The sequence below is a fragment of the Mauremys mutica genome, chromosome 10 (assembly GCF_020497125.1).
Source record: "Mauremys mutica isolate MM-2020 ecotype Southern chromosome 10, ASM2049712v1, whole genome shotgun sequence".
In the NCBI taxonomy this organism is placed as follows: domain Eukaryota; kingdom Metazoa; phylum Chordata; order Testudines; family Geoemydidae; genus Mauremys; species Mauremys mutica.
The window spans coordinates 18,005,333-18,017,362 of record NC_059081.1 but is presented as its reverse complement, the minus strand read 5'-3'; the positions used below and the strand labels follow the sequence as shown (position 1 = coordinate 18,017,362).

Below are 12,030 nucleotides of genomic sequence, written 5' to 3'. Positions count from 1 at the left end.
CATGACTCATACGATTTAAAAAATAGTTAATTTTCTTTCCTCCTGATAAAGTCTACATCACAAAAGCTATTAAAGCAGAAACCATCACTATCTGATTTTTTTCGTATAGTCTGTAGAACTAATAAAATTGCACCATTTCTTGTATTCTAGGCAGGAGCGGTAAAGGACTATATCAAAATGATGCTTGAGAATGACAAACTTAAGTTTCTGGTTTTTGCTCACCACTTAAGCATGCTCCAAGCTTGTACAGAGGCAGCCATAGAAAACAAGGTAATTTTAAATGCTCTTCACAGAGTTTAAAAATGACCCCTTCCAAAGATTATATTATTAGTCCCCAATCCTGCAAACACTGAGGCACTTGCATAGCTCCTTCAATTCACAGTTATTCCTGTGAGTGTTTGTGGGATCAGGGCCACAGTCAGTATTGAAAAGATCTCGGTTGTAGAATAATTTTGGGAAATAATGTAAACACTTGTATCTGGAACAGTAAATGCCAGATCCCTTACCATTATACTATTGTAAAGTAAGTCCTTTAGGTCATTGCTAAAATAGTGTACTATAATAGCTCGCAAAATGGTGATTGGAATTAGAGAATATGAAATAATGTGCTTTTCTTCTGTAACGCTTTCCATTTTAAGATTCCCCTTTGCTTTACAAACATTAATAAATGAATTAAACCTCATTGAACTCCCATATGGTAGGTAAGATGATTATCCCTATTTTACAGATAGAAAAGACTGAAACACAGAGGTATTAAGTGATTTGCCTATGATCCTCAGTTAGGAGTAGAACAAAGCTATTCTGTTTCCCAGTTTCTTAATAGTGTCCAAAAAAAATTCCTTTTATGTAAATTGTGGGAATCATTATGTAAATTTTCCATTATCCTGGTATGTTGTAGGCACGTTACATTCGGATAGATGGAAGTGTTCCTTCAGTAGAAAGAATCCATCTTGTCCATCAGTTTCAGAAGGATCCTGATACTCGTGTGGCTATCCTGAGCATTCAGGCTGCTGGTCAGGTAAGGTTAAAAAAAAAGTAGATATTGGACAATGCAATTTGAAGTATAACTGTTCAATGGAGCAGTCATAAAATTAACAATCCTGTTTTGCTTGCAACAAGAAGTAAAATGCCTTGACTCACCTTAGACAAAACCCCAACATATATCTATGAACTATCTGCTGTCCAGGTCACCCAATATCTGAAGAAGAGCTCTGTGTAAGCTCAAAAGCTTGTCTCTCTCTCAGCAACAGAAGTTGGTCCAATAAAAGATATTACCTCATCCACCTTGTGTCTCCAGTATCTTATCTTATAAAAATAGTTTACATTATTTGTAGTAAAAGCAGCAAAGAGTCCTGTGGCACCTTAAAGACTAACCGACGTATTGGAGCATGAGCTTTCGTGGGTGAGTACCCACTTTGTCGGATGTGGGTATTCACCCACGAAAGCTCATGCTCCAATACGTCTGTTAGTCTTTAAGGTGCCACAGGACTCTTTGCTGCTTTTACAGATCCAGACTAACACAGCTCTCCCTCTGATTATTTGTAGTAGTTCCCTTCTGATGTTCAGTCATTCACTGAAATTTACTTGTGTGTTCGAAGAGTCACATCTTCTCTGTCTAGCATTTGAATAATCAGTGAATCAACACTGCTTTTACTAATTTTGTTTAGGGTTTAACTTTTACTGCTGCCACTCACATCGTGTTTGCTGAATTATACTGGGACCCTGGACACATGAAGCAAGCAGAAGACCGAGCACATCGAATTGGACAGTGTAGTTCTGTAAATATCCACTACCTTATTGCAAAAGGAACTTTGGATCCTCTTATGTGGGCAATGTTGAATCGCAAGGTATATATTGAAATAAAACTAAGTAATCAACAAAGTGTTTGTGTGTCTGGAATCCACAGTATTCAAGGATGTTTGCTGTTGAGGATTCTGTAGAGGGGCATTGTCCTAATCTCAGAATATTAAACCAACCAATATATGTACAATTGCAGGGGACCAGAATGACAATTCTTATTCAAAACTAACTTTCCTCATTTCTGCTGTCTTTTCCTAAAAGGCAAAGATAAACCTGTTTTGTTTTTTAAGATGCAAATGGGGAAGAAAAGATCACTGAAGGATTCAGTAAGATTCAGCAGGCTGATGTAGTAGTAGACAAGACAAACATCACAAAACATTTATTTCTGTCTTTCCATTATCAATTGTGAAATTGGGATGGCTTGGATGAAATTGTTTTTGAGACAACTGTTCTTCATCCTGGAAAATATTAACTGAAACTTCTATTAGAAAACTACAGAAATTGAAATTTGGAAAGATGATAATTTTAGAAATATTCACATCAAAATTTGGAAAGAGAGTTAACAGCTAGCTGTGATAGCTTAAAAATTCCTTACATATGACAGGTACCAAAGGACTGGAAAGAAGAGATGTAGGAAGGATGCTGGAAGTAACCACTGCTCTCTAAACCTGACTTAATTAAGGGAAAATACTAAAATGGCTAGGACTGCATTGGTTGGTAGTCTTCATCTGCAAGAGAGACATTTGCATTAAGAAAGATTATACACCAAAATTCTAATGCATTACACTAAAAATTTAGCCCCTTAAGGGAATATTATTGTTATCCATTGGTTGTGTTTGATTTGTATTTTTTTTGTGATGTCAGTGTTTATTCTGGGCTTTATTCAGGGTAAATGGATTAGCTATAGTGCCACAATTGATAAGCACTAGCTGTGCCCACAAAATAAACTCCACTTATATGACTCACCAAAATGAGATGCTGCTCACAATAGATTGTCCAAATACTGGCTCCCACTTAGTGGGATTTAAATATGACCATGGGCTCTGCTAGGCTCTTGGACTTGGCTCCTTCTTGACTGGGTTGGGTCCGGGGAAAATCAGTGGTGATCTCTCTCAAACACCACTTACTTGTGGCATCAAAATCAGGTGCAACTCACAGTAAATTGTGCAGTTCTGTGGCAGTCACTCTCTTATTTTACAGGAGGAATAAAATAATTCACAATATTGACATTTAAATTATCGTCAATGGGTATCTGAATTAAACCCTCACTTAGGTGAATGAGGGCACTTCACACCTATCTGGTCTATTGTTTCAAGCTATTTACAGGCTCATCTAAGCTTCATTTACTCTTTCCACATTTCTGTGTTTTTCTTTGCAACCATAACAATTAGAGATTTATTTAAAAAAAACAAAACAACAACCTGAGACTCTAGAGTACAAGATGATAGCTTCAGAGAAGCGCTGGTATGACATATGGACATGTACAAGCTGATGTGCACTATTTTGTCTTTTTTTTTTTTTTGTCAGAAAGGCTGCTGAACATTCTTAAACCCACAGGTTAATTTCCCCGACAACAACCCAAGAAACCGTCTCTTGTTGCTGACATGCTTGTCAGTAACTGCTCGGTCTTTTTCGAAAGAGTGACTGAGAAGGTGATGGCTGTTGAATTCCAGGCATATTTGGATACCCAGCATCCTTGATTAGTTCCACTCTGTGTTTGGCCTTCTTTTGAAGCAGAGGCTGCTCATCTCAGATTCATGATTGATTTTCTTCTAGCTTTAGATCAGAATCAGCTGATTATTTTGATCATGCTAGACCTTTCAGTAGCTTTTGATATGACTGATCCATGTGTTGTTTTGGTAACTAGTATGTGTTGTTCATATGTCTACAATTGCTTTCCAATATGTCATACCTAGAAAGACATGTGGCTTTTAAAGTTTTACTTTGGGATTTACAAAGGAGTCTAAGGAAGCCAGGTACCTGAATCTCATTACAATTCAATGAGAGTTGTATGCCTAATTCCCTTAGGCTTCTTTGAAAATCCCAACATTAATATTGCCTTGGCTACATTCAAGACCTGCTCCTTGAGCATTGTACAGATGGGTCTCAATATTCAGACAACACCTGCCACTTAAGGATTCCACCACAGCATCTGAAGTCAGCAGTTAACAGTGCTTTTACTTCAGTCATCGCTAGGGTATGGAATTTGCTCCCATCTCTTCATTATCTTGTATATGTTTTTATTTTATTGTCCAGTGCCCTGTGGCCTTTGGAATGGTTAAGGCAGATTGTAAAAAGCACTTCCTGTGGCTGGGAGAGTCAGAGAGCTGACCCCCTTGCAGGCTTCCTCACACTAAGGGTAGGTATTAGCAAGGTGCCTCTCAACCCTAGCTATCCCGAGAGGCATCGCAAGCATATAAAGGCTTTGTGAAAGGGACATATGTTTTTAAGTTTTGTAGTAACATTAATCAATAAATATTGACTTCCCCCAACTGTCCCACTACCAAGTCATCATATAGCAATAGATTTAATCTTGGCATCATCTTGGCCATCTTGATAGAGGATTTGAAGGAGTATCAGATGGTAGCCTTATAGATCTTCAGTCAGTTGTTTAAAACATTTTTTACTTTGAATTACTAAATAGTGTTCTGCACTTTTACAGTTGCTGAGTTATGTTTGAAAGGGAAGTAACACTTAGTAAACTTGGGCAACTAAATTTACTCCGAAGTGTCAAATGATTAAATCCCTCTGTCTGCAGGCCAAAGTTACAGGCAGCACATTGAATGGTAAGAAGGAGAAATTGCAGGCTGAAGAAGGTGATAAGGAGAAGTGGGATTTCTTGAGTTTTGCTGAAGCCTGGACCCCGAACGAAAGTCTTGAAGAGATCAAGAATGAAGTTTTATTCACTCATGTAAGACAAGATGGATATATATCTTCTTCTATGCTCTTCTTTTCTAAAATAATTCTAATACCTAGTCATTAATTGTGCTTCAAATTAAATGCTAAACTGCCCCTATTTGAAAAGAGTGAAGCCTGAGAAACAGGCTTTTAGATTATTACTTATCCTTCTCTCTCTCTCTCTCTCTCTCTCTCTCTCTTCCCCATCCACTTCTTCCTCTTTTGGTATTGATTTTTTCTTGTTCATTTTGCTGCCATTTCTCCTTTTTAGAATGGGTTGATGTGGGACTGTACCAGGTACCTATTTTCTTGTCTAGTTTCATTAGGTATGCTGTCTTAGTGAACCAGTGAAATTATTAGACTGTAGAATGACCTCTTGAGGGAAGTAGTAGAAGCACCATCACAAAAGACATTTAAAACTAGTTTGTAGAAAGTGCTCAAGAATATTCTGTAGAATCATGTTGTCCATTCCTATCAGTGCAGGACTGTTCGCAAGCCTTTTTCTAGCACTGATCTCAAGGAACATTCTGGTGGTTACAAGCACTTTTAGTTTATAGCTTAATGCTGAGTAGCGTGTTATAATTACAGTTAAAATTGACCAAGGCCATCTCTACAATAAAGGATCTAGCTCTGTAATCCATTGTGTCTTTTAGATTATCGCAACATGCTGTTTCATTCATATGTATCTAAAATGCTGTATATTGTATGTTCAATCTGACTCAGTGAAAAATTGGGGTGATGCTAAATGACATTAATCTGGGCACTCATAAAAGAGCATCATATTGGGGATGAACATATAGCATCCTACTACCAACTAAGACAACTTAAAATTTGCATTTGTTGTTAAAAGCAAACAGAAACATTTATTAATTTCATGAACAAAGAAATAATAAATGCAAATAACCCAATTGCCTTCTAAAAATATCTAATATGTCTGATATACCATAAACTGGTATATCTTAACTTTCTCAGTGCTAGTTGAAGGGCGGTGAAGGAAAAATAAATCTTCCCAAAGACTGTAGTTGATTTAATGAGAAGTTTGTATTTAAGAAGAAAAGTTTGAATTTCTCAAGCAATAGAAGAAGCTTGTATGTACAGATCAATTGTTTGAGCTTTTCTTAAGATTTCACAATTTTATCATAGCTCTCCAGTGAAAATTATATTACTAAAGCATGCAAGTAGCTTTGCTGCCCTGTTAAGCTTTTTATCTGCTATCATTTGATATTACAAAAAATCCATGTAGCTCAATTACTACAAATATCAAGTTTCTAGAGTATTTAAGATTTATATGCCGAGTTCTTCTATATGTGAACCATCTACATAATTTTCCTGTTGCTCTTTCTTTCAGTGAGTGATTGGTTGAGAGAGTCTCTCACAAAATGTACAAGCCACTTGTTATGAATAGTTATTCACTTGATAGGAAATAAAATTGGGACCTCCACATTATGATGAATATACACTTCCTTAGTGCTTTATATTTGTTCACTGCTTTCATATTCCAAAGTATTCCCAGAGCCTTTTGGTGAAGATTTTCAAACTTGACTAGTGATATTGGGAGACTCCATTTTTTTGTGTACCTAATTTGAAACACCTTCAAGAGGCCTGTTTCTTAGAGGATGGGTGCACAGCACTTCCTGACAATCAGGTAGGGTGACCAGATGTCCCGATTTTATAGGGACAGTCCCGATTTTGGGGTCTTTTTCTTATATTGACTCCTATTACCCCCCCCCCCCCACACACACACACATCTCCTGTCCTGATTTTTCACATTTGCTCTCTCGTCACCCTACAATCAGGTTTCTTGAAGGTGTCTCAAGCTGGGCACCCAGAATCAACAGTCACCTTTGCAAATCTTGCTCTTTAAATATACTGAAATTACTTCACTTAACACTGAAATGCAGCCACCTCTGCAATGGAGTGTTCAAATCAGGTTTTCATACCAATCAACCGTACACAAGACTTTAGGACAGGAAGTAAAAACTACTATATGAAATTGAAACTGGAGTTTAAACTGGCAGAATGTAATTGCCCACATTGACTCTTGCCAGGAAACCAGAGCTAATACATCTACCTTTGTGAAAAGTGCCAAGAGTGTTTTAATAACCAGAAGATGGCATCTCCTGCAGTACAAGGTTGATCAAACAACATACAGGAACCTTGATCAGTTCAATTAGTGGTTCTCAACCTGCAGCCCATGGAACACTTGCAGCCCAATTAGCACAAATCTGTGGCCCATGTGACATCTTCAGGACCATACAAGTAGTATATATATTGTATGGATGCGGCCCAAATAACACAGAGAGAGCTGCATATGTGGCCCACAATGGTAAATAGGTTGAGAACCACTGATTCAGAGGAAAGAGTTTCCTCCTGCTGAATCACCAAGACAACTTATTGCAGCCCCCATTACTTGGTAGACAGTATCTGGAGTTCCAAGTCCAACCCTTCTTAGCGTATGAATTGTGATATGTTCATAGCTCAAGGTGGTGCATCTGCAAGCCAAGAAAATAACTTTTTTAATATAGTAAATAGCAGTAGGCATGTGACTACTGTAAAAATGTAATGATCATAGGATAATGTGAAAAGGCAAACTATCCTGAAGAGTAGCTGTGCTTTATGGAAAACTTTAAAAAAATGTTGTCTACCAACACCAGTTTGATATGTCATATTTCTCTACATTTCTCTTACTCTGGCCTTCAGTGTGATACACTTGTTCTTGAAAAAGAGATATTTTTTGTCTGACAATTCCAAATGAACCTAAAATATAATCCTCTTTTTGACATCATAGACAGTTGTTCTGGAAATGACCCAAGACCTATACTCTCACAAGTGTCCTTAATTATACTGGCAGGAAGACATCTGCAGGAATTAGAATTAATAATTATTTACTAATATGTGAAGATATGAAACTCCATATAAGTGTTATTTATTATTACAATATATAAACAGAATTGTTTTCAAAGCTCAATATTTTTGCAAAATAGCCAGAATTCCTCAAGGCATCAGTACTCAACAAGTGGTTTATTCACTGTCTAGTTGTTATTTATTTAATATATAAATAATCGCCCACTTCTGGATTGCCCGGAATAATCCAGATAGCTGAGGTTGGGTCATTTCATTTAATAAACTTGCATTATATCCCTTCCTGCTGTTCAGTCTTTAAACTGTTAACTAACTAGTTGTTATGATATCACTCTGAGTGTTTTTCAGACTATCAACAAATGTCCTTCAGAATCTGGCCTATGTTTGGTAATAAGTTTAAATGTCTCAAGTACGGGGCTGTTTGTCCTGAATGTGCTCCACTGTTGCACTTGAGGCTTTTATAACTTTAGCTACAAACTTTTGTAAACTCCATGTCCAACTGATTTTTGCTAGCCAGTCAGTATTTAAAAAAAACTAGTGATTAGCTCAGGACAACAAAAATGGAACACTATTTCAGTTCTAGTTGCCCTGTTTAATAATGTTTGCCAAAGGGCGTAGGGAGAGGGTGATTTTCATATTCATGTTTTGAATTTTCATTTATGGCATCACTAGTGTTAATTCTTCTAGGTCATTTTTGATTCTTCAGGTTTTCATAGGCTATGGTGTAATTCAAGCTTCTCTTCATTTAGCTACTTATAACTGAGTAACAGATTTCTCGTGACTCACTTCAGCATGCAGTGCTTTTTATTCCTCTTCTCTGAGATTCATTTATTTTGAAGTTTATGATTGATGTTATAAAGTATTAATGAGCTCCTTGCAGTGTTTTCAGTTGAGATAGGGGTTCTGCTTTGATCAGTGCTTGTTATTGCTTGCTGCTATTCTGTCTAATATCTGTTGTAGTTTTGCTAGATTTCTTTCTTCTCTGTTCTATTTCTTTCATTTTGTGTTTAGTCCTGACAATAACACAAAGATTGAACAGCCCTAAAAGACAATTTAACAACTGTACTTTTTCTTTGAAAGAGCATTTTTAGAAGTTATGTCCTGTCCACTGGTCTATACCATAGACCAGGGGTAGGCAACCTATGGCACGCATGCCAAAGGCAGCACGTGAGCTGATTTTCAGTGGCATTCTCACTGCCCAGGTCCCGGCCACTGGTCCGGGGGGCTTTGCATTTTAATTTAATTTTAAATGAAGCTTCTTAAACATTTTAAAAACCTTATTTACTTTACATACAACAATAGTTTAGTTATATATTATAGACTTATAGAAAGAGACCTTCTAAAAACGTTAAAATGTATTATTGGCACGCAAAACCTTAAATTAGGGTGAATAAATGAAGACTCGGCACACCACTTCTGAAAGGTTGCCGACCCCTGCAATAGAGCAATACTACTATCCAATCCAAATTATATTATGGATTTTGGCTACCACCTTCAAACTTGGCCATGTTTATTTATTTTCATTCTAGTAGATTAAAGGGTCTTAATTGGTACCTGTTTTTGGTTCCTTTGGTAAAGTTTGATCATGAAGCCATTGACCAATTTATAAAACAATGATCTAGGCCAATATCAAAGAGATTTGTCCACGTACTTCCCAGGAAATCTTCCTCGTTGTACATCTGCTTTTGAATCAATAGACTTCTTGGGCAGAGCTTGGTCAGGGCTAGATATCAGAAAACTTACTTGATATATGTCTGGTAGCTGATGTGTGGCCTCAGAGAGGAACCTTGTACTTTCTGTGCTTTATTGCTTCAGGCAGCAGCAGCACCTGGGTTACTTGTAAGTTCGAGTTAAGCACCATGATCAGAATATTACTCATGATGTTATTATCCTGGTTCTTCATTCATCATTGTCTTATGCAACTGTCAGGGTGTCAGTTGGTGCCATTGCATCTCCCTGATCTGTAATCTCTCTTACTGAGGCTATTCTTGTGCTATATCATTTTATAGTGTAAAAACTGGCCTTGAGATGTTATCTGGCTCAGTCTCCGTTTATCACTCTGTCTCTTCAACAGCAAGTTGCCTCAAGTAATACAGCTATTACTGTATTACTGAGATGGGGATTTTAAATCAGTGGTATATAAGCAATTTTCACTGCACATTTAGTTTGATAAAAATGCTTTGAGATACTAGTTTCGATGGTTCAGGATTTTTGATAGTGTTTATGATTATAAAGAGTTTTGTCAAAATAAACCTCAAACAAGTAAATACACTTGATCTGACTTTCAGAAGTCCTGAGCACTGCTTATGGGTACCAGATGACTCTCGGTACTGAGACTCCAGTGTCTGGATTACCATTGCTTCCTGGTACCTCAAACTTCTCAGCCTTTTTCTACTACGGCCTCCCTATTGGAGGACATTGAGGAGGATGAAAGAAACATTTGATCAATCTCCCCTTTACCAGTGCGGGATTCCCCTCCACATCCATACAGGAAGCCATACTTCAGCCAGGATCCTCATCCATGACAGGGATGGTGGGATCAGCCCTGAGTGCCACCCTCTCTTTCATATTGGCCCCCCCAATTGCTATACTGGGATCCTTGGGCAGCATATTGGCAACAATTTGCAGGACCTCCAGCTCCATTGCACTGAGAGGCAAGGGTGACACAGTCTCCTCTACCAAACCCCCAACACAAGGAGGCCTTGAAGAACAGGAGTCTAGGGTGGTTAAGGAGGCCACCCCTCAAACTTTTATTTCATCCTCATCTCCAGACAAGGCAGTCATGGCCATCAGTGGCCAACAATTTTTGCCCATTCCTGGACTGCGTGAAGAGGGTGGCTGACACCCTTCAGATACCTCTTGAGGAGGTTAAAGACTCTCAAAAGTTCCTGGACATTCTGCAGTGGAGAAACTGCTTGGGAGTCACTTGAAGTGGAGCACCCATAGGGACACTATTCAAGGAAGAAGAAGAGGATAGTCACCCAGTTCAGTAACTGTGGTTCTTCTTCAAGTGATGGTCCCTATTGTATTCCACTGAGGGTTATGCACGTGCACCATGTGCCCGGAGCCGGAGCTTTTCAAAGTAATGTTGCTCAACAGTACACACATGCACTCTTATATTGCCTTGTGGTTTTTCCAAGGTGATAAAGGGTAGGGTGGACTGTCCATGTCTCCAGTTCCTTTTCACTGCCACATTTTCAGAGAAGGAACTGAGGATGGTTTGCACACACGGCCCTATATACCCTTCAGTGTGTGACATGAGATTGTGTAGTGCACATGCATGGGCTGAATGGATGCTGCTAACATAAAATCTCCAATTAAGGGCTCGTGAAGTGCATGCACACCTGAAGTGGAGCACCCATAGGAACACAGCTCTCAAAGAACCACAGATACTGCACAGATGCAGTACCTTTTCATGGGTTCGTATGTTGTTTTTCAGGTGAAATGACCCATCATTAGCTTTGATGGCTTCCACCCTGATCAAAAAGGCCTTTCATCTTAGAGGTACATTTCTCAAGACCTTGAATTGAGCTACTTTTACCACCTGTCAAGAGGTGATGCTGGCCCCCTCAGTAGAAGGATTGTCCAGTGTTTAGAATGCTGTCCTGGAACTTGGGAGACTGGGGTTCAGTTCCTAGCTCTGCCACAGACTTCCTGTGTGACCATACGTATTTAGTCTCTCTCTGCCTCATCTCCCATCTGTAAAATAGGGATACTAGTGCTTCCTTATATCACAGGGGTATGGTGATAATAGAATCATAGAAATGTAGGTCTGGAAGGTACCTCAGCACATCATCGGGTCCAGTCCCCTGCACTGAGGTAAATCTAGACTATTCTTGACAGGTGTTTGTCCGGCCTATTCTTAAAAACCTCCAATGACAGGGATTCCACAACCTTCCTTGGAAGCCTATTCCAGAACTTAATTATCCTTTTAGTTAGAAAGCTTTTCCTAATGTCTAACATCAATTTGCCTTGCTGCAAATTAAGCCCATTACTTCTTGTCCGTACCTTGAGTGGACATGGAGAACAATTGATGACTGCTCTCTATAAAACAGTTCTTAACATATTTGGAGACTGTTATCACATGCCCCCTCTGACTTCTTTTCTTAGGACTAAATATGCCCAGTTTGTTTAAACTTTCATCATAGGTAGGTTATCTAAACTTTTTATCATTTCTGCTGCTTTCCTCCGGACTCTCCAATTTGTCCACATCTTTCCTAAAGTGTGGCATCCAGAAATGGACACAGTACTTCAGGTGAGCCCTTACCTGTGCTGCGTAGCGCAGGACAGTTAGTTCCTACATCTTACGTACAACACTCCTGTTACTACACCCCCAGAATGACATGAAGTCTTTTTCACAACTGCATCACATTGTTCAATTTGTGATCACCTATAATTCACAGATCCTTTTAAGCAATAATACCACTAGCTAGTTATTCCTGATTTTGTAGTTATGCATTTAATTTTTCC

General features: G+C 38.5%; 1 protein-coding gene across 1 annotated transcript in view; it reads left to right on the top strand.

Moving 5' to 3' along the window:
* ZRANB3 (zinc finger RANBP2-type containing 3) overlaps window positions 1–12,030 on the top strand; it is a 124,499-nt gene that overhangs the window by 75,489 nt on the left and 36,980 nt on the right. Inside the window, exons 9-12 of the mRNA XM_044978477.1 lie at window positions 151–270; window positions 899–1,018; window positions 1,668–1,847; window positions 4,559–4,711. Coding sequence (XP_044834412.1) covers window positions 151–270; window positions 899–1,018; window positions 1,668–1,847; window positions 4,559–4,711 — 573 coding nt within the window. The remainder of the gene's footprint in view (window positions 1–150; window positions 271–898; window positions 1,019–1,667; window positions 1,848–4,558; window positions 4,712–12,030) is intronic.